General features: G+C 38.4%; 1 protein-coding gene across 3 annotated transcripts in view; it reads right to left on the bottom strand.

Moving 5' to 3' along the window:
* Positions 1-23,687, bottom strand: part of SEMA3E (semaphorin 3E) — a 290,196-nt gene that overhangs the window by 93,988 nt on the left and 172,521 nt on the right. For all 3 annotated transcript variants that reach the window (XM_024249880.3, XM_054559579.2, XM_054559580.2), the window contains exons 3-4: positions 17,887-17,946; positions 15,125-15,244 (exon numbers count right to left, since the gene is read on the bottom strand). In XM_024249880.3, the coding sequence (XP_024105648.2) occupies positions 15,125-15,244; positions 17,887-17,946 (180 nt within the window). The remainder of the gene's footprint in view (positions 1-15,124; positions 15,245-17,886; positions 17,947-23,687) is intronic.

Raw genomic sequence — 23,687 nt, 5'->3', positions numbered from 1 at the left:
ACTGTCTGTGACAAACAAAGCACATCTGTGAGCTGAATTGGGCATATTGCTGCCAGTTTCTAACGTCTGATCAAACTAAAGAGACATGAATGCTTGCTGGGTCACAACTATGAGAAGCTCATTTGCCCTTTAGGTGCCAAACCACTCAAAGCACCACACTCATTCTCCTTCTTCTGGTTTGCTGTAGCCTCAGGATTAACAGTTGAAAAATAAATTGCTTAATTAAATACATTATGGTTTATTCTTACCATGAAATACTAGGCAGGCATTTGAATGAATGAGATAGAATTATATCCATATGTGTATGTGTGTGTGTATGTGTGTCTGTATGTGTGTGTGTGTGTGTGTGTGTGTATGAATGTCCATGAAATATTTTGAGTGAAAATCAACAAAATCAGAATTAGGACTGCAAAATCAGAATTAGGAATGCCATGGAAGAGGTGGGCAAACGTTGGCTTTAGAGCATTTAACTTTTCCTTATTTTGACTTATTCCATGTATTTATATTTGTTCAAGTGGGGGAAAAAAAAAAGCCTTCATAGTGGCACTCACTGCTCCCTGTGAATTAAGCCTCCTAGTTCTTTAATTAGTTAGAGAGTTCTGATTCGACATATGCCTCTCCTGCTCCCTCATTCCCTAGTGGCCACCTGCAGGGCTGCTCAGCAACATAAGCATCACGCTGTTTCTCTCAGAGCCTTCTCTTTGCTCACAGGCAAGGTGAGCAGAGTGAAGGCGCAAGAGAGTGAGGTTTCTTACTAACTGCCTCACACACAGGAAGGATGCAAAAGAGTGATCCATAAGTGACATTTGTCAAGAAGTCTACCTTTCCAATAGCTTTCATATAATCATTTTCAGACAAAAACTAGCACAAGGAATCCTCTTTTCCTTCCCATCAGAAAATCATTTAACCAGCTTTCACTAATAAGATTGACAGGAGAGGAAGGCCAGAAGGAACAATCCCTCTATTCTGGAACATTTTTAAATGACCTTGGATGTTTTAAAATCACAAAAATAATAGACTGCAAGCTTCTGGAGACAGTGTCAGGCTCACCTTTTAATGCCCCGGGGAACATAACACTGCCTTTTCTATTAGCTGCACTGAAAAGTATCTTTTGATTTCAGTAAAGAAAGCAGAAGAAACAATGTAGAAAATGGCATACTCCAATGGATAAAATGCATAATTTCTTTTAGAGTATTGGTTTCCATTGAATTCTTCTAATGCTAATTTATATCATATATATATATATATTTGAGATGGAGTCTCACTCTGTAACCCAGGCTAGAATGCAGTGGCGCAATCTCAGCTCACTATAATCTCTGCCTCCCAGGTTCAAGCAATTCTCCTGCCTCAGCCTCCAGAGTAGCTGGGATTACAGGGGCACACCACCATGCCTGGCTAATTTTTTTGCATTCCTAGTAGAGACAGTGTTTCACCACGTTGGCCAGGCTGGTCTTGAACTCCTGACCTCCTGTGACCTGCCCACCTTGACCTCCCAAAGTGCTGGGATTACAGGTGTGAGCTGGATATTTATTGGGTAGCTACTATGTTAGCGTAAATAATTATCTCTTTCGCATTTAACTTTCAATATCAACTCCAATGCGTAAAATACTCCCATTCTCCCTACTGAAAAAAAAAAAAAAAGTACCATTGTCAGGTAATCTCCATTTTTATGGCCCTTAATCTCCATCACATTTCTAGCAAAAACCAAACCAAAACAGACAAACAAAACCATATACAGTAATTAGTCTGCAGAATGAAAAACTCATAGACTTTGACCAAAACAAAACATATCCTGACTTCACAGGGGAATACTCATTACCTTCAAATCACTTACTTGAAATGAAAATATTAAAAATTACCATAATTTTTAAATCAGTAAAACATTTCTATATATTATTTTCACATAAATGGATCAAGAAATTACAGACCAGAGTCATTCTTCACATCATGTGACCAATAAGGTTTATAAAAATATCTTGGTACAAATTATAATCTGGACATTTTTGTTAACTAAAGTCTAGTTTAGTATATAAAAATTATCTGAAAGTATAAATGTTATAAAAATGTAATGTAAATTTTCATATATTTATTCTATTAAATTGGCTATTACCCACTCTAGATTTTTACAAATTATTTTAAAATGGTTATCTTTAATATTTTTACCTACTATTAAGATAATTTTGGGCCGGGCGTGGTGGTTCAAGCCTGTAATCCCAGCACTTTGGGAGGCCAAGGTGGGTGGATCACGAGGTCAGGAGATGGAGACCATCCTGGCTAACACGGTGAAACCCCATCTCTACTAAAAATACAAAAAATTAGCCTGGCGTGGTGGCGGGCGCTTGTAGTCCCAGAAATTCGGGAGGTTGAGGCAGGAGAATTGCGTGAACCCGGGAGGCGGAGCTTGCAGTGAGCCGAGATGGCGCCAGTGCACTCCAGCCTGGGCGATAGAGCAAGACTTCGACTCAAAAAAAAAAAAAAAAAAAAAAAATATATATATATATATATATATATATATATATATAAATTTGATAAACAAGCAATAATAAACAAATACAACAGAAACTCTTTAAAATAACAGATTTGGAAATCTTCAGAATTTCAGGGGTTTAGAATTGGGTGCAGGAAGTGTTGATATTAAAGAAAATAGTTTGTAAAATTAAGATATGCGTATTTATTTGTGAAGGGACAAAGAATATTAAATGCATGGCTATAATGATCTCAGTTGTAAAAGAGAAAAGACACATTTCAGTCACATAATGGGTGACTTTTTGAATCTCAAAAACTTACAAGTTTTGTTGAATATCCCAATGAATTTTTTACTTTGTACTATAAGCAGAAAAAAAAGTTAAGAAACAAACATTTATAAAATACTTTTGAGGAAAACATCTGATTTTAAAATTCATGTATTTATAGCATGTATGCTTTAATTTATTTGGAATAATAATCATGGCCTAAAACTATATTTTCAATATTTACTTAAAATATGGTGTTCAAGCTTTCAGGGACCGATGAGATAACATGTAACACATGTGACTTTAAAAGGCAAGAACATTATGTCTAAATAGTAATCTCCTGCTGTCACATTACAAAATATTTAACTACAGAATACAAGCAACTGGAAGAAGACATCATTTCCAGTCTATAACATTTAACTGTGGGCTACCTTTTAAAAACATTATTTGTGTAAAGTATCTAACATATTTTCAGAGAGATTTGTACTCTCAGAGGTATATGTATAACCCTCATGATTTTGAAGCCAATACTATCCAAATAGCTGTGCTGCTACTTTCTGCACTAGAGGAAACTTTTTATCAAAACCATATACTGAAAATCACAGAGTACATTGTTGATTATCTTTGAGGCAAAATATATTTGCATGACTAATTTAGTCTGCATACTTAAAACTTAATGTAAATATGCTCTAAATAAATATAGACTGAGAAAATATACTGTACCCTGTTAAAATATGGCAGCAGTCTATATTCAAATGCTTATGCCCTCAAGGACAATCAAATTTTCCGAGGTTTGGGCAGAAAAATTCTGCAGATGGCCCACACATTCATCCCTTAATCTTTGCAAGGAGAAATGTAGTTTTCTTTTAAAGAGGAGCACTACAAAGTTGTAAAAAAGAACAGCTTCATTTCTCATCCTTCATTCTGGGCCTATGCCTTGCCTCTCCCAGAAACATTTTCTAAAAGCACCTGTATTAATGCAACCTTTCTTTAACATGTAAGATATGGAAAGAATACTGTGGTGGGTAGAATGCTTATGGTGTTCAAGAATTCCACTCTCAAATATAGCTGTACTACACGATCCCCTTCCTCTGGGTGTAGGCACACCTGTGAATATGGTAAGAAATCACTCCTTATACTACTTTATATGGCAAACATGACGGGATAGTCACTGTCATGATGAAGCTGTGTTGTATGATTCCCTCTTAGTAAACTGAACAGAAAGATTTGCCTGCTGGCCTAGAAGAAGTATGCAGCCATGTTATGACAGGACCGCATGGCAAGGAAATGCATGTGGCCTCTAGGAGCTGACAGCAGCCCCTGGCTGATAGCCATCTAGAAAATGAGGACCTTGGTCTTACAACTGCAAGGAAATGAATTTTGCCAATAACCTCATGAACTTGGAATATGACCCTGAGCTCCAGAAAGATCGCAACACCTTGATTTCAGCCTTGGGAGACCTTTAGCAGAGGAGACAACTAAACAGTGCCTAGACTGTCATGTCCCACAGAAACTGTGAGATAATAAGTGTGTGAAGCTGTGTTTTAATCAGCTACATTTTTCATAATTTGTTTGCAAGAAAGAAAACTATTACAAATAGTAACGTGCTAATATTCTTGTGCTAAGTCGTCTTATTCTTAAGAGAAATGTTGGCTGTTAAGTAATGAAAACCATTTTAATTTTGCAAGAGCTCAAGGTCTTCGTCAATTCTCTAGAAATATGTGCTTATACCTAAAACTGTTTCTTATTGTCTGACCATCTACATTCAACACATAATTTCCATTTTCTTTGAGACGTGAGTAAAATCAGAGGTAGACATAAACTTGTAGTAGTTTATATTTGTATCACTTGTTACTATTTAAAAAGTACTCTGAGACTTTTGAGAGAATAGCAGCAGGGACATTCATTTTATTCTCCATGAAATCCCCCCCCATAAAAACAGAGGGGTTAAGTAGGATGCAAAATCAAAAGCTCCTTAACAACGCCTGTAGCAAAAAATAAATAATTTAAGTTTTCTCTATCTGCTATTCTAAGAAAAATCTTCTTTCAGCATTCTTACACTTTTTATGTTCTTCTCCATATTTATTTTCTTTAACGACTCTACTTTTTATTTTTTATTTATTTATTTATTTTTGAGTTGGAGTCTCGCTCTTGTTGCCCAGGCTGGAGCGCAATAGTGCAATTTTGGCTCACTGCAACCTCCGCCTCCTGGGGTCAAGCGATTCTCCTGTCTCAGCCTCCCGAGTAGTCAGGATTACAGATGCTGGCCACCATGCCTGGCTAATTTTTATATTTTTAGTACAGATAGGGTTTCACCATGTTGGCAAGGCTGGTCTTGAACTCCTGACCTCAGGTGATCTGTTGGCCTCGGCCTCCCAAAGTGCTGGGATTACAGGCATGTACCACTGTGCCCAGCCACGACTCGATTTCTTGATTAAATCAACGATATTACTGCATTTATTGTGTCACTATTCAGTAATCTCCTTTCTAATTACTTATCCCCTTACTAAAACTGTACCATTGATAATATTAACTATCATTTTAAAACTTTTCTTTTACAAATGTAATTCTGATTTTGCACTCACCTGATTTGACTTATATCCAATTTTTCTCTGAGTGCTCATGACAATCCCTAGACATTCTACCAGCACCTAAATAATGGCACTTTTCAAGTCATTTTGGGAAAGTGACAGTGAGAAAAGGAAAGTGAGAGCAGAATGAGAGTGAGAGAGAGAGAAGAAAGACTCTCAGAGGAAACTATTAACTACTTCTCCAGGGTTTAATAATTCAGTCTATTCTGAGAACACCCTCTCCTAGCTCCAGACTCATTCTTTCAAATAACCATAAGTGAAAATGAAAAAATTAAAACAGAAATACTGGACATCTGTTAGATTCTTGCAAAAACCTACCCTGCTTCCATAGCTCTCTCTTGCTGGTAAGAATTTTGTATTTCTTCCCAATCAGCAAGAAATAAAATTAGAATTGTTTTTTAATTCCCTTTCATGTTTGACATCAGACAAAATGCTAAGTTATAGAAACTCTCCTGCTGAGCAGCTTCTCACTTGAGTTCAACACTTCCTTTTCTTTGCTGTTGCAACAACAGTGTTAAATACCTTCATGATCTCTCATAAAGATCATGTAATAGCCTCCTTAAATTCCTCTCTGCTTTTCATCTCTCCCTGCTTGAATCAATCTTAAATATTATGAATGTCTTGTCAATCAAATACTGTTCAAAACTCCTTCATGATCTCCGTGCTCTTTACAATAACACAAAATGCCAATGTGTAGTAGTAAAATCTTCCACCAACTTGTCCCAGTTTTATCTCCTGCAGTTCTCTAACCAACGTAAATTTCTGCAAACCGATTCCATACATCCCTGCCTCTTAGCTGCTTAATCAAAGTATTCTCCTTGCCTAAATGATTTGTAACTTTTCATTCCCTCATGTAAAATTGCATCAAGCCTTTAAATGGTGATTTGGGGATAAATCTCATACTGCTTTTATTATTGGATGGTCACCAGTTTCTATTGTGACATATATATATATATGTCAGGCCTCTGAGCCCAAGCCAAGCCATCGCATCCCCTGTGACTTGCATGTATACGCCCAGATGGCCTGAAGTAACTGAAAAATCACAAAAGAAGTGAATATGCCCTGCCCCACCTTAACTGATGACATTCCACCACAAAAGAAGTGTAAATGGCCGGTCCTTGCCTTAACTGATGACATTACCTTGTGAAAGTCCTTTTCCTGGCTCATCCTGGCTCAAAAAGCACCCCCACTGAGCACCTTGCGACCCCCACTCCTGCCCTCCAGAGAACAAACCACCTTTGACTGTAATTTTCCTTTACCTACCCAAATCCTATAAAACGGCCCCACCCATATCTCCCTTCGCTGACTCTCTTTTCGGACTCAGCCCACCTGCACCCAGGTGAAATAAACAGCTTTATTGCTCACACAAAGCCTGTTTGGTGGTCTCTTCACACAGATGCACATGAAATTTGGTGCTGTGACTCGGATCGGGGGACCTCCCTTTGGAGATCAATCCCGTGTCCTCCTGTTCTTTGCTCCGTGAGAAAGATCCACCTACGACCTCAGGTCCTCAGACCGACCAGCCCAAGAAACATCTCACCAATTTCAAATCCGGTAAGCAGCCTCTTTTTACTGTCTTCTCCAACCTCTCTCACTATCCCTCAACCTCTTTCTCCTTTCAATCTTGGCACCACACTTCAATCTCTCCCTTCTCTTAATTTCAATTCCTTTCATTTTCTGGTAGAGACAAAAGAGACACATTTTATCCGTGGACCCAAAACTCTGGCGCCGGTCAGGGACTGGGAAGGCAGCCTTCCTTGGTGTTTAATCATTGCACGGAAGCCTCTCTGATTATTCACCGATGTTTCAAAGGTGTCAGACCACTCAGGGACGCCTGCCTTGGTCCTTCACCCTTAGCGGCAAGTCCTGCCTTTCTGGGGAAGAGGCAAGTACCCCAACCCCTTCTCTCCTTGTCTCTACCCCTTCTCTGCTTTTCTGGGGGAGGGGCAAGTATCCCTCAACCCCTTCTCCTTCACCCTTAGTGGCAAGTCCCACTTTTCTGGGGGAGGGGCAAGTACCCCTCAACCCCTTCTCCTTCACCCTTAGCTACAAGTCCTGCTTTTCTAGGGGGCAAGAACCCCCAATCCCTTATTTCTGCACCCCAACCTCTTATATCTCTGCATCTAAATCCCTTATTTCCGTGCCCCGACCCCTTATTTCTGCGCCCGACCCCTTATTTCTGCGCCCGACCCCTTATTTCCGTGCCCTGACCCCTTATTTCCATGCCCCAACCCCTTATTTCTGTGCCCCATCCCTTATTTCCGTGCCCTGATCTCTTATCTCTGCACCCCAACCCCTTTTCCCACTTTTCTGGAAGGTAAGAACCCCCGAACCCTTTCCCTCCGTGTCTCTACTCTCTCTTTTCTCCAGGCTTGCTTCTTTCACTATGGGTAACCTTCCACCCTCCATTCCCCCTTCTACTCCCTTGGCCTGTGTTCTCAAAAACTTCAAACCTCTTCAACTCACACCTGACCTCAAACCTAAATGGCTTATTTTCTTCTGCAATGCCGCTTGACCCCAATACAAACTCGACAGTAGTTCCAAATAGCCAGAAAATGGCACTTTGAATTTTTCCATCCTGCAAGATCTAAATAATTCTTGTCGTAAAATAGGCAAACAGTCTGAGGTGCCTGACGTCCAGGCATTCTTTTACACATCAGTCCCTTCCTAGTCTCTGTGCCCAGTGCAACTCGTCCCAAATCTTCCTTCTTTCCCTCCCGCCTGTCCCCTCAGTACCAACCCCAAGAGTCGCTGAGTCTTTCTAATCTTCCTTTTCTACAGACCCATCTGACCTCTCCCTTCCTCCCCAGGCTGCTCCTCACCAGGCCGAGCTAGGTTCCAATTCTTCCTCAGCCTCTGCTCCTCCACCCTATAAATCTTTTTATTACCTCCCCTCCTCACACCTGGTCCAGCTTACAGTTTCATTCCGTGACTAGCCCTCCCCCTCCTGCCCAGAAATTTACTCTTAAAAAGGTGGCTGGAGCTAAAGGCATAGTCAAGGTTAATGCTCCTTTTTCTTTATCCCAAATCAGATAGTGTTTAGGCTCTTTTTCATAAAATATAAAAATCCAGCCCAGTTCATGACTTGTTTGGCAGCAACCCTGAGACACTTTACAGCCCTAGACCCTAAAAGGTCAAATGGCCATTTTATTCTCAAAATACATTTTATTACCCAATCTGCTCCCGACATTAAATAAAACTTCAAAAATTAAATTCTGACCCTCAAACCCCACAACAGGATTTAATTAACCTCGCCTTCAGGGTGTACAATAATAGAAAAAGTTGCAATTCCTTGCCTCCACTGTGAGACAAGCCCCAGCCACATCTCCAGCACACAAGAACTTCCAAACGCCTGAACCGCAGCGGCCAGGCATTCCTCCAGAACCTTCTCCCCCAGGAGCTTGCTACACGTGCCGGAAGTCTGGCCACTGGGCCAAGGAAGGCCCGCAGCCCGGGATTCCTCCTAAGCCGCGTCCCATCTGTGTGGGACCCCACTGAAAATCGGACTGTTCAACTCACCTGGCAGCCACTCCCAGAGCCCCTGGAACTCTAGCCCAAGGCTCTCTGATGACTCCTTCCCAGATCTTCTCAGCTTAGCGGCTGAAGACTGGCACTGCCCGATCGCCTCAGAAGCCCCCTAGACCATCAGGGACACCGAGCTTCGGGTAACTCTCACAGTGGAAGGTAAGCCCGTCCCCTTCTTAATCAATACGGAGGCTACCCACTCCACATTACCTTCTTTTCAAGGGTCTGTTTCCCTTGCCTCCATAACTGTTGTGGGTATTGACGGCCAGGCTTCTAAAGCTCTTAAAACTCCCCAACTCTGGTGCCAACTTAGACAATACTCTTTTAAGCACTCCTTTTTAGTTATCCCCACCTGCCCAGTTCCCTTATTAGGCTGAGACACTTTAAATTATCTGCTTCGCTGACTATTCCTGGACTACAGCTGTATCTCATTGCCGCCCTTCTTCCCAATCCAAAGCCTCCTTTGCGTCCTCCTCTTTATCCCCCCACCTTAACCCACAAGTATAAGATACCTCTACTCCCTCCTTGGCGACCGATCATGCACCCCTTACCATCTCATTAAAACCTAATCACCCTTACCCCACTCAACGCCAATATCCCATCCCGCAGCACGCTTTAAAAAGATTAAAGCCTGTTATCACTCGCCTGCTACAGCATGGCCTTTTAAAGCCTATAAACTCTCCTTACAATTCCCCCATTTTACCTGTCCTAAAACCAGACAAGCCTTACAAGTTAGTTCAGGATCTGCGCCTTATCAACCAAATTGTTTTGCCTATCCACCCCATGGTGCCAAACCCATATACTCTCCTATCCTCAATACCTGCCTCTACAACCCATTATTCTGTTCTAGATCTCAAACATGCTTTCTTTACTATTCCTTTGCACCCTTAATCCCAGCCTCTCTTCGCTTTCACTTGGACTGACCCTGACACCCATCAAGCTCAGCAAATTACCTAGGCTGTACTGCTGCAAAGCTTCACAGACAGCCCCCATTACTTCAATCAAGCCCAAATTTCTTCCTCATCTGTTACCTATCTCGGCATAATTCTCATAAAAACACACGTGTTCTCCCTGCCAATCATGTCCGACTGATCTCTCAAACCCCAGCACCTTCTACAAAACAACAACTCCTTTCCTTTCTAGGCATGGTTAGTGCGGTCAGAATTCTTACACAAGAGCCAGGACCACACCCTGTAGCCTTTCTGTCCAAACAACTTGACCTTACTGTTTTAGCCTAGCCCTCATGTCTGCGTGCAGCGGCTGCCACTACTTTAATACTTTTAGAGGCCCTCAAAATCACAAACTATGCTCAACTCACTCTCTATAGTTCTCATAACTTCCAAAATCTATTTTCTTCCTCATACCTGATGCATATACTTTCTGCTCCCCAGCTCCTTCAGCTATACTCACTCTTTGTTAAGTCTCCCACAATTACTGTTGTTCCTGGCCCACACTTCAATCCGGCCTCCCACATTATTCCTGATACCACACCTGACCCCCATGACCGTATCTCTCTGATCCACCTGACATTCACCCCATTTCCCCAAATTTCCTTCTTTCCTGTTCCTCACACTGATCACGCTTGATTTATTGATGGCGGTTCCACCAGGCCTAATCGCCACACACCAGCAAAGGCAGGTTATGCTATAGTACAAGCCACTAGCCTGCTTCTTAGAACCTCTCATTTCCTTTCCATCGTGGAAATCTATCCTCAAGGAAATAACTTCTCAGTGTTCCATCTGCTATTCTACTACTCCTCAGGGATTATTCAGGCCCCCTCCCTTCCCTACACATCAAGCTCGAGGATTTGCCCCACCCAGGACTGGCAAATTAGCTTTACTCAACATGCCCTGAGTCAGATAACTAAAATACCTCTTAGTCTAGGTAGATACTTTCACTGGATAGGTAGAGGCCTTTCCTACAGGGTCTGAGAAGGCCACCGCAGTTATTTCTTCCCTTCTGTCAGACATAATTCCTCAGTTTAGCCTTCCCACCTCTATACAGTCTGATAACAGACGAGTCTTTATTAGTCAAATCAGCCAAGCAGTTTTTCAGGCTCTTAGTATTCAGTGAAACCTTTATATCCCTTACGGTCCTCCGTCTTCAAAAAAAGTAGAATGGACTAAAGGTCTTTTAAAAACACACCTCACCAAACTCAGCCACCAACTTAAAAAGGACTGGACAATACTTTTACCACTTTCCCTTCTCAGAATTCAGGCCTGTCCTCGGAATGCTACAGGGTACAGCCCATTTAAGCTCCTGTATAGACGCTCCTTTTTATTAGGCCCCAGTCTCATTCCAGACACCAGACCAACTTAGACTGTGCCCCAAAAAACTTGTCATCCCTACTATCTTCCGTCTAGTCATACTCCTATTCACTGTTCTCAACTACTCATACATGCCCTGCTCTTGTTTACACTGCCGGTTTACACTGTTTTTCCAAGCCATCACAGCTGATATCTCCTGGTGCTATCCCTAAACTGCCACTCTTAACTCTTGAAGTAAATAAATAATCTTTGCTGGCAGGACTATGCTGAATCTCCTTAGGCACTCTCTAATCAGATATCCTGAGTCGTCCCAATTCTTAGACCTTTTATACCTGTTTTTCTCCTTCTGTTATTCCATTTAGTTTCTCACTTCATCCAAAACCATATCCAGGCCATCACCAATCATTCTATACGACAAATGTTTCTTCTAACATCCCCACAATATCACCCCTTAACACAAGACCTCCCTTCAGCTTAATCTTTCCCACTCTAGGTTCCCACGCTGCCCCTAATCCCGCTTGAAGCAGCCCTGAGAAACATCGCCCATTCTCTCTCCATACCACCCCCCAAAAATTTTCGCCACCCCAACACTTCAACACTATTTTGTTTTATTTTTATTAATATAAGAAGGCAGGAATGTCAGGCCTCTGAGCCCAAGCCAAGCCATCGCATCCCCTGTGACTTGCACATATACGCCCAGATGTCCTGAAGTAACTGAAGAATCACAAAAGAAGTGAATATGCCCTGCCCCACCTTAACTGATGACATTCCACCACAAAAGAAGTGTAAATGGCCGGTCCTTGCCTTAACTGATGACATTACCTTGTGAAAGTCCTTTTCCTGGCTCATTCTGGCTCAAAAAGCACCCCCACTGAGTACCTTGCGACCCCCACTCCTGCCCTCCAGAGAACAAACCTCCTTTGACTGTAATTTTCCTTTACCTACCCAAATCCTATAAAACAGCCCCACCCTTATCTCCCTTCGCTGACTCTCTTTTCGGACTCAGCCCACCTGCACCCAGGTGAAATAAACAGCTTTATTGCTCACACAAACCCTGTTTGGTGGTCTCTTCACACGGACGTGCATGAAATATATATATATATATATAATTTTTTCAAAATATATCTGATATTTAGATAATTATGTGCGATATTATTTCAATCATATAAACATTCAACTATTGGAATTTGATTGAAATAATATTCAATCATATTTAAATATTCTAACATCACTCGAATATTTCAATCATATTTAATATTTAGATAATTATGTGATATAAAGTTATTCAATATTATGTGTATGAAGTGGAAATACACCAAGTTCCAGTTCTGCTAATGATAATGTATCTTACATTGGACAAATCTTTCAAAGAAAATGATGATAAACTATATATATGTATGTATATATTTGTTTATTTATTTTTAAAAACTTCTAGAAGGCACTGGAGATCAATTAAGAATAGACAAAGACTAAAGAGATTTTTCACTTGAGGAAACTTCTTAATTCATGTGGAAATGAATGGCTAGGACTCAAGCAGAAAAGTGAGTGATGAAATCTAGAAGCTATGGTATGTACCCTTATAAATTATCTGCAACATCCCTGTCCAACATCTGAACTGTATGTGCAGGCAAATGAAAGGCAGTGGCTGGAAAGTTGAAAAAGGTGGCTACTGCCCATTGCAAGTTTACATGGGCTAATACACCTTTCAAGTAAACTATGCTCTGTAGGGTACATCCAATGGGATGAGCTTAGTAGCACATTGGAGATATCAGGAGAAAGAGTACATGAATTTGAATACAAATCAATAGAATTTTTCCAATCTGAGAAGTAGAGGAAAAAAATGTTGAATAAAAATGAACTGTGTGTCTTAGATCAATGCCTAGAAGTCTAACAAATATATGTATATAGATTTTTTCTTTTTTGTTATATATATACAAGTATATATATGCATATATATTTATTATATGTTATATATAACAAATATACATATATACATATACGTATATGTATACATGTATACATATACATATATGTGTGTGTATATATAACACACACATATATATAACATATATAACAAATATATGTATACATATATAACAAATCTATGTTATATATGTATACATATATAACAAATCTATGTATATACATATATATGTATACATATATACATATATGTGTGTGTGTGTGTGTATATATATATATATCCTGAAGGAAAGGAGTGGGTAAATGAAGGAGAAATATTATTTGAAGAAATAATGACCAAAATGTACCAAATTAGATGGAAAGAATGACGTTATGTATCCAAGAATCTCAGTATCCTAAGAAATACAGATACTGATCCCTTCCACTCCTGCACACTAACTCACACTATTGAAACTGTTGAAAACCAAAGATCTTAAAAGATAAAGCAATTTTAAAAGGGGAACATCAATAGGAATAAAGCTTTACTTTACATTAGATGGAGATTAGAAGACAAAGCAGTTTTGAGATACTGAAAGGAGAAAACAAAACAAAACCACAAAGCAACCATTAACGCAGGATTCTATAACCAAGGAAAATTCCTTTGAAAATAAAGGTGAAACAAAAGCATTTTCAAATAAATGAAACTGAATTTGTTTCTAGCAGATTTGCACCACAAGAGGTATATATTCTGTGTATATACATACACACGTATATACATATACATACACACGTATATACATACACACGTATATACATATGTATACTTTGTTGTATACATCTATATATTCTGACCTTACAGTGGCCTGATTTGCCTTCCATATCTCTAAAGTTCTTCTTTTATATCATCTGCGTTGTTCTTTAAAATGATTCAATAAATACACTATGATGTATTTTGGATGTTACTTAATTTAATCTACACCTAGGAGTGGTTAGTTAACATTTAAAATATGCCAATGATAAAATCTCCCTATATAGATAGTTAACAGCTGAAGTAGTTAAATCACGGGCACTCTCCAGGGGCAGCTATTAAGCACTTCAAATACTTCAAATTATATTTGCACCTGAGGGTTAACTAGTATAAGGAGTATCAGAAATAATATTTTAGTGGTGAAATGGTGTTCTTTGTATGTGGTGGCTTAAAATATTAATATTTTATGGCCACTGCTGCACTTTCATAAATTGAATTTAGGAATCATGAGTCTAGCTGCTTAACAGCAGAATATCTAGAACTCTATTTTATCTGTGCCTTGTCTTAATGTAGGACTCTGCCTTCCAATGTAGATGAAAAATAACAGATTCTACATGAGTATATTGTTTCATATGCTTCAGGGTAAAATTGTGATATAGAGTGCTTCAAAATGTACCTAAAATTAATGAGAGTTGAAATTCACCCAGCTTATAGGAATAGGTTATATGACTGATCTTTGAGCCTGCTTGCTAGTAAATATTATATGTGTGGCAGGATTCAGTTGGGATTTGCTTTTATTATGCAGTATCTTCTACTGGCAAAATCTTAGTGGAAGAGATGTATAACTGGCATCAAGTAATATTTATCTTAACTCAGTTTGAAATCTTCCCTCCTCCTGCATTCCCTACCTCACCTGACCATGAGAAAGTAATCACAGAATCAAAAAGTCTTTGCATGTCCCTTGTAAAATATTATATTTTATTTATGTAAATTATATATATACACACCCATGCACACACACCTATATACATATTCCAGTTTGGTGGTTAAATTAATGAAAATATTAATATGACACAATAGAGAACACAGTTTGATGTTAAGAGATGTTCTTAAGTGGGCAAGTGAAGCAAATAAAATTGTTCAGTGAATTGAGTACATAGCGAATTAATTGGTTCACAGATTTTGTACCTGACAAGAATTTTAAAGGCCCAGAAAGATAATTTGTCTGTCTCAAGCAAACTGATTCAGTACATCACAAATGCTTTTATCTTTCTTGGGAAGAAATGCTGTAGTCTTTCTTTGAGAACAAGGTTGTTTTAAGCATTATTTTTATTGACAGCAATGAATGAAACATCTTACCTCCAAATGATATCCAACTCTGATGAAGGCGCAAACTGGATCAAAAGCTCCAGTACCACAGGCCAGAAGATGTGTCCTGTTATAGTGATGCAAAACCCGAACATAATTTGCACATTCACCCTAAAGCAGGAAAAAAAAGGAAGGAATCTATCAGTATAAAAACATGTTTAGTCCTTTTTGATTTTTGTTTTTCCTAGCCCTAGAAAGCTCATGTTTTACCGTAAATCTCTGTTGGGTGAAGGAGGCAAGAAGGGTAGAAGAAAAGAGGACAAGAACTTGGAGAAGAAACTGGGGTGATTGAAACACATTTTGGTTAGCAGTGATGCGTAAATTACATTTTATAATGAGAGTGCATCATTTTTCATGTATTCTAGTTTAAAATTGAGGAATAAAAAAAGCACTATTCAGAAATTTCTTCAAGTGTAAAAATTCTTATGGCAATATGTTCCACTAAGTAATTAAGTTATTCCCAATGCTGTTAGTTTTTTAAGTACAGTATAAACAATGAATCAGCATAAAGTCATTAAAACCAAAAATTAGAAAAAGCATAGTTATTCATACGGAAATATGCAGTCTTTTTTTTTTTTTTCCAAGACAGGGTCTCTCTCTGTTGCCCAGGCTGGAACGTAGCGGTGCAATTTCGGCTCACTGCAGCCTCGCCTTCCCAGGCTCAAGTGATTCTCCCACCTCAGCCTCTGGAGTAGCTGCAACTACAGGCATGTGCCACCATGCCCAGCTAATCTTTTTGTATCTTTTGTAGAGATGGGGTTTCCCCATGTTGCCCAGGCTAGTCTCAAACTCCTGGGATCAAGCGATCTGCCTGCCTCAGCCTCTCAAAATATGTAGTCTTTAGGGCAAACACAATTTTAATGTTTTGGAAAGTAAGTCTTATATCCTCACACTCACAAATTCACGTAAAGCAACTTCAGAGAGAATTGTTAAGTAAATATGGAAAACTAACCAATAAAAATAACATTTTGTTGTAGGACTATGATAAAATTACTATATTACTGTAAGAAATAGTAGCAGACTGGGGATCAGCAAACTTTTTCTGTAAAGGACCAGACTGTAAATGTATTTAGTTTGATGAGCTAGCTGGTCTCTGTTGCAACTATTCACCTTTGCAACTATAGCACGAAATGAGCCATAAACAATACAAAACTAAATGCGTGGGGCTGTGTTCAAATAAAACTTTATTTACAAAAATAGGCAACAAGCCACCTTCGGCCTAGAAGCTCTAGTTTGTCAACACTGGTATTCAACTGTAAGCTTCTTGAGGACAGAATCTATTTTACACATCTCGGCATTTCCCAGTTAATTGAGCACAGCACCTAATACATAACACATGCTTAACAAAGTTTTAATATATCCATCAGTAAGTGAATTTTATGATCAGTATACTGAATTAAAAAAAAAGTTTACAATTGCTTCAAAATCAACTTGGCTAAATTAATTTTAGCAAGCATTCTTTTGACAAATTAGGTGTTGCTATTCCATAATAAATAAATTATGAAATAAATACTAAACTCTTTTAGTGCCCAGTATTACTTGAAATCAATACATGCAATCATCAGTTAATGTCGTGTTTTATAAGGACCTGTTGCAATTTCAGCACTTTAAAGTATATGCTATAACAGTGTTAGGAGGAAAAGGCCAGTGGAATCACTTGGCAAGAACGAGGAGTGCACTATTGAATTGATTATCCAGAGCACACAGGTATATTTATTTCTTCAAGTTTGCATTCACGTGATATCTTTGGGTGACCCATATATTTGGTAGAATCTGATCATTCAGGCATGGTGAAAATATCTGTTGTTTATTTCCATAAGCACCTGCATTTCCTCTCTTGACACACCGTCACATCTGAGAGGGAGACTATTAGACCACATTATGGCTCAGCTGAGCTAGGTTGACATGGCCTAAGAATATGTTCAATTAGTCAGCATCATGCTGTGGGCTAAGGCAACAGGAATGTGCTGACTCACTCCTTGGCTGTGACCCAGCTGCTACAGAGAATGGGGAGTTGGTATAATGTGTGTTAGTCATTTACATCGTTTTTTTTTTTTTTTTTTTTTTTTTTTTTACTGAAAAAAAGGATAAGTTCACTTTCACAGGCAGATGTCCAGGACTTCCTCCAGGGTGCATTTGTGTCACAAAATCAGCTAGCCACTGTTCGAATGTGAAAGTCCTATCACTGACATCTTAGTGTGTTAGGGACTGTGTCGGGGTGCTGATGCACAGCATTTTGCCACTCACACCCAGCAGGGAAACTACAGAAAGAGAGAATAATGCTTCTTAAAGTAGAAGAGACCCTAAAAATATTTAGGAATAGGTAAAATGTGTTTATTGCCTCTCTCAAACTTTTTGTTTCTTCATTCATTTCTAATTTACTAAACAATGTAAAGTGAAATCTCACAAAGAATGTGCTTAACTGTTCCTAGAAAAAAAAAATTACCTGCAATTATTTTTCTGCCAAATACATGAGAAATAAGCATTAGTATAAGGAATTTATAAACCCAAGTTGATTAAGATATTAAAAAACAAAATAAAAACCAAGATCTCAATGGCATCTCTGCTTCAATTCTACATTGAAATTAATTTTACATAATTATGTTTTATATGCCTATATATTTTTTTCTTCATGAACCAAATTGCACACATGCTTTTATAAGAGCAAATAAAAATTTCAGTGATTCAGTTCTTTGTGGTTAACTAGGGATATTAATTGATGATTTGTTTAATTTACAATGAATCATACTTACTGCATCTTTTCCCTTCATTATGCATTCTTCCATTTTTAGAGCTGTACTCGGCCAGTGTACCTAAAATAAAAGATAATGTACTATTATGACAACTGCATATAAAAATAAACCACACTGAAAACCATTTCACTTTCTTCTATAGTTCAAAACATTTCCTTTTTTTTTTTTTTTTTTCTATTTTCTGATACGATACAATGGGGCTTCGTGTTATTCACATAATTATTTGCATAATTAAGAAACGTATCTCTGGGCTTTTGCTTTATGATAAATCCTTTTCTTTCTTTAATATTTTTGAAGGCTCACCTCAAGTCTTGGCCCTTCAGAGGACAGCCATTCCTTAACCAGCCCATTCCCATGTTAAACCTGAGTGCTGCTCCAACTCAGGCACCTCCTGCAGTTTCTTGTGTTTTTACTACTTAACACAGAACCTGCTGTGTGGTGGGCTCTCCTAATGTTTGCTGCATACAATGATTAAAGGATGAATGACTCTTTAAATGCTGACTTATAATGTATCACCCAGTAATATACCATACTGTCTCTTTGATTATTTATTTATTTATTTATATTTATTTTTTTGAGGTGGAGTCTGGCTATGTCACCCAGGCTGGAGTGCAGTGGTGTGATCTCTGCTCATTGCAACCTCCACCTCCTGGGTTCAAGCGATTCTCCTGCCTCAGCCTCCTGAGTAGCTGGGACTATGGCCCACCCGGCTAATTTTTTTGTGTTTTTAGTAGAGACAGGGTTTCACAGTGTTAGCCAGGATGGTCTCGATCTCCTGGCCTCGTGATCTGCCTGCCTCGGCCTCCCAAAGTTATTATTTTTTTTAAAACATTGTTTAACTCTACCAGTTTCCAACTGGATATCCAAAAGTTTTCATTGTATTTTAAGTTTGTTGGTTTCTTCCTTTATACATTCCTTAAAACTTATATTTTAAGTTTGTTGGTTTATTCTCTGATAAGGAGAATATATCGAATTTTTCTTTTTCACCTCCAATAGTATCTAGCACTTTCCTGAGACCACAAGCAGAAATCAGTTATACTTGTTAACTGGTTCCAAAAATTTCTAATTGCAAAACTTAATTTATTTTTGGAAGAAATTTTTTACTTTATCAGTTTCTTTTCTTTTCTCAGACTCATTTTGGTCCCTTTTTTGCTTAATCTATAGAATTGATTGTACTATGTGCCAGGCACTGTGTTTAGAACTTTATTTTTTCCTTCTTTTGCTTTATCAAATTATGTGCAGAGGTTTGAGTCTGTTATATTACTCAATTCATGATTCATTTTCATCAACACTATTAAAAGGTCCCTCTTTTATTTTAGTTAATTATTTATTTCCTTCTTCCCATTCCATGTTTTATTTCCATCCCCCAGGAGGCAACTATTGTATCCTGTTACCAGGTGCCTTCTTTGTATGTATTCTTATAAAGTGTATACTATTGCTTTTTGTGCATATATTTTTAATTTATGTAAATAGTATTGAAGTTAAATCTCATCTCTTTCTTATCTTTTTCACTAAGAACTGGGTTTTTGAGTTCCCTCAATAATCCTATGCACACATATAGTCTGCTGTTTCTGAGTGTTTTGTAATGTTAAGGTGTGGTTTCCCCACATTTTCTTATCAACTCTCCCAGCGATGGCTACCCAGATTGCTTCCAAGTCTCTATCACATCAAACAAATTGTTACCTTTTTGTACTTGCCCTTTTTGGATCTGTGTATGAAAATCGTAGGTATATATACACAACATAAGAATTACTGCTTTCCAAAATGGCTACATGTCTATACCAACAATCCATGCCCCCATACCCTCACTTAGCATTATCAACTTTTCCAATTTTTGTGTCAAGTGCTTTAAATACAATATCTAATTTAATCCTTACCACAACTTTATGAAAGAGGTGCTATTATTTTGGTAGTTTCTTTTAAAAATTCATATTTATCTGTGGAAACCCACATTGCAATAAATCTATGGGTGGAAGCAAAGGAATATGATCCATTTGAGTAACTGTAGCAACTGGTCAGTTCCCAAATGTTTTTGTGGCTCAAGAGCTTAAGTCTCCTACTTAATATTGTTTATCCCCACATCTGCTGTATCAATCACCTTCCCTCACCAGAATGTAAAAGCTCAGTCCACCTCCTTTCTTAAGTTCCCTCGGAATTTCAAGGGAGCACCATCTGATGTATCAATTTCATGGGCTTGGCTGGTCAGGTGATTTATCTTGGAGGGATGGTGTTTCTCGCCGAAACTCTCTACAGTTTTTACTTAATTGCCTCCATTGAAGCCAGATGATATGGTTAGGCTATGTGTCCCCACCCAATTTTCATCTTGAATTGTAATTCCCATAATCCCCATTTTTCAAGGGAGAAACCAGGTGGAGGTAATTGAATCATGGAGGCCATTTCCCCCCTGCTGTTCTCGTGATAGTGAGTGAGTTCTCACAAGATCTGATAGTTTCATAAGGGGCTCTTCCCCCTTGGCTTGGCACTGCTCCTTCCTGCTACCTTGTGAAGAAGGTGCTTTGCTTCCCCTTCAGCTTCCACCATGATTGCAAGTTTCCTGAGGCCTCCCTGGCAATGCTGAACTGTGAGTCAATTAAACCTCTTTCCTTTAAACATTATCCAATCTTGGTAGTTCTTTATAGCAGTATGAAAACGGACTAATACCACAGGCTACCTAAGAATTTTTCTGATTCCCTTTTGTAGGAAATCACTTTTCATTGTCAAGTTAACATTTTGATGAAGGAGTCAAAATAACACAGCCCAGTAGCATGGGCCTCTCAAGGTATCATTAACATTTTTACAAACAGCTTCTTTCTCCTCAGGATGCTTAAGAGTCCTCAGAGACCTTGGTTGAGAAGGATTCAGGTACAGCCTTTTCCAGTCCAGTGTCAATGTGTACTGTTGTTAGACTGTATTGCTAGGCCTATGACAGTAAGACAGACTCTTCTCCTGTCTACAGCAGTTTGTTTGCTCCCTTAAAGTCTCTATTATCTTCTGCCTCCCCTTCCTCTATCCATCACCATCCCAGCTTATGCTCTGTCAGCCTGGAAAGATATTCTGATTATTGAACAAAATGTTGATGTTGCTGATTGGTGGTATTTTTTATTTAGTGGCAAATTGTAATTATTTTTAGGCTAGGAGCCAACATTTAAAAATTTAAAAATCTTACATAAAAATCCATATTTCTGATTTCCCTAAAAAAAATGATGAAATGTAACACTAGGCATGCATTCCTGTGTGGAAATATTCCTCTGGAGTTGAAATGGAGCAGATATTCTGATTTATTTCAGACTTTTCTTTTACACGAATGATTGCTATAGGTATTTTAGTTTCTAAAATCTCATGTTTGTTTGAATCCTAAATATGTTCAAGATTCAGCTTTTTTAGGACAGGTGAGGTGGCTCATGCCTGTAATCCCAGCACTTTGGGAGGCCGAGGCGGGTGGACCACCTGAGGTCAGGAGTTTGAGACCAGCCTGACAAACATGGTGAAATCTTGTCTCTATGAAAAATACAAAACTAGCCAGGCGTGGTGGTGTGCATCTGTAATCCCAGCTGCTCCAAGGGTGAGGCCAGAGAATTGCTTGAACCTGGGAGACGAAGCTTGCAGTGAGCCAGGATCCTGCCACTACACTCCAGCCTGGGCAACAAAGTGAGACTCTATCTCAATTAAAAAAAAAAGAAAGGAAAAATAAATAAGACTTAAGCTTTTTCTTTTTCTTAAAGCCATGCCCCATAAAATATCAGGTAAGGCATGTAAATCCCAGAAGTGAAAGAGGCTTGTCACTTAACTTATACATTATGTAGCCAAATCCATTTCCTGATACATGAGTAATAATGGGAATTTATCAAAGTGATGATAATAGCATTTTATAGTGATAAATGCTATCTGATTCAATTTATATATCATAGAAACAAGCACTCTATGGTTTGAATTATAGGTATAAAATATTACTTCGATGTTCTTATTCATTGGTGCAATGAGCCCCAAGCAGTTTTTTACTAACAATATTCAGCATCAGGTGTTCTTTAATTTTCATAGTGCAACGTATAAACTTTTAAAGGAAAACAGTTTTGGCATATAAACTTTAAGTGAAAACACAGTTTTGTTTTCGATGTTGCAACACAAGAAAAGATAAACAGAGAAAAATGGTGATATAAAGAAAACCAACTCTAAAGCAAAAAGCATACACATAAAATCCTAGAAAAGATGTTGATGTTAGCAGTGAATCCATCAGTGGGTCATGCATGATTTAGGAAAGATATCAGTCAATATCTGGTTACAATGCAGCTTTGCATACACCTGAGGGGAGTCACTGACCCCACTATAGGTCGAATCCTAGAAGTGAAGCTGCAGAGTTTATAAACTTTACCTGATCTATTATTTTGGAAAACCATTCTTGAACTCACGGATAGATTTTAAGAAATAATTTGTAAGACCCATTCTAATTTGACATTCAATATGATTTGGGAATTATGATTTTACTGTGGATGTATAAATTATTCAAATGGATATGCTAGAACGTGTGCATGTATATATAGACTATGTATACAAATATGTATACATATTATATATATAATAAAATACAAATTCATTTAGAATCATCTATCAGGAAAGATTTTCATGACTAATTCCCTTATCAATATGACTAGATTAGATAATCCCTTATCTATAATTCAGAATAATGCATTATGTTTATAACATAACTTACGAGATACAGGCTGGGCTTCTTTTTACAATGTTAGCATCCCTTCTTACTCATTTTTCATTATTATGTAAAATGAAGTCTCCTTTAAACTTTAGTTTTACTGCACATTATTCTGTATTCCCCTAAATAATGGCTTCAAAATGATCATTTCCAGTTAAACACACTGTTTACGGGTTAATTCTCCATAGCATTTTTATACATCTTTTGACGGCTTTTGTTCCAGAATATCTTTTCCAATAGCCTGAAAAGATAGAGACAGAATCTCCCTCCAGGGCAAATGGAAGATTTGTTTCCTGACCAGGATAGAGATCATATCTCCCTCTAGACAAAGTTTAGACAGTTTTGCTAACAGCCCCCTTATAAGATTGGGGGTTTCCTAAGCTTGGGGTCCCTCAGATGTGACACATATCCACTGAGTGCAGTGTCTACCTAGGCTGCCACACATCACTCCCTGCAGGACTGGAGGGGCAAGGACACTGATGGAAACAAGAAGCTCTTGCTGCCTGCTGTGCCATGAGTAATAGTCTTTCGTCTCTGACCCAAGAGTCTAACGTTTTCTGACAGCATCTATGAAACTGTGACAGGCTAACCTGTCCTAAGAGCGAGATAAAATCTCAGACCCTTCACAGTTTTTGTCACAAAGATAAGATATTATGTGATGGTGAAGACAATAATGGCTTTTCTAGGATTGCCAAAACATGCATTGTTCCTAGCAGCAAAACTAATAATGGCAATTGCTGTAAGAATAACAAAACTATTATTTCAGGCACATTTCCCAAAGAGTTTCACAACAAAATCTTTGCTGATATTTTTTCAACGGACAGTATTTCTCGCTCCTTTGATCCCTCATAGTGTTCTTATTTTCTCTATCTAGGATAGCAATGATTTGTGTACTTAATTTTAGCTCTCTTATTAGACTATAAATTACAGAGGGCAAGGCAGTAACTTCTTTCTGTCTCACTACCAGTGCCTATCTGGCACAATAGGATCTTAAGCACAGTCTCTGCTTTTCAACGTCCGTTGATTGGCTTGTATCAGTCAATATGCCTTTTATCACATTCTTAGTGAAGTCAGTCTGTCAAAGGAGATTACAGTA

Source organism: Pongo abelii, chromosome 6 (genome assembly GCF_028885655.2).
Source record: "Pongo abelii isolate AG06213 chromosome 6, NHGRI_mPonAbe1-v2.0_pri, whole genome shotgun sequence".
Taxonomy (NCBI): Eukaryota; Metazoa; Chordata; class Mammalia; order Primates; family Hominidae; genus Pongo; species Pongo abelii.
The sequence above is the reverse complement of the archived record's forward strand: the minus strand, read 5'-3'. Positions and strand labels throughout refer to the sequence as shown.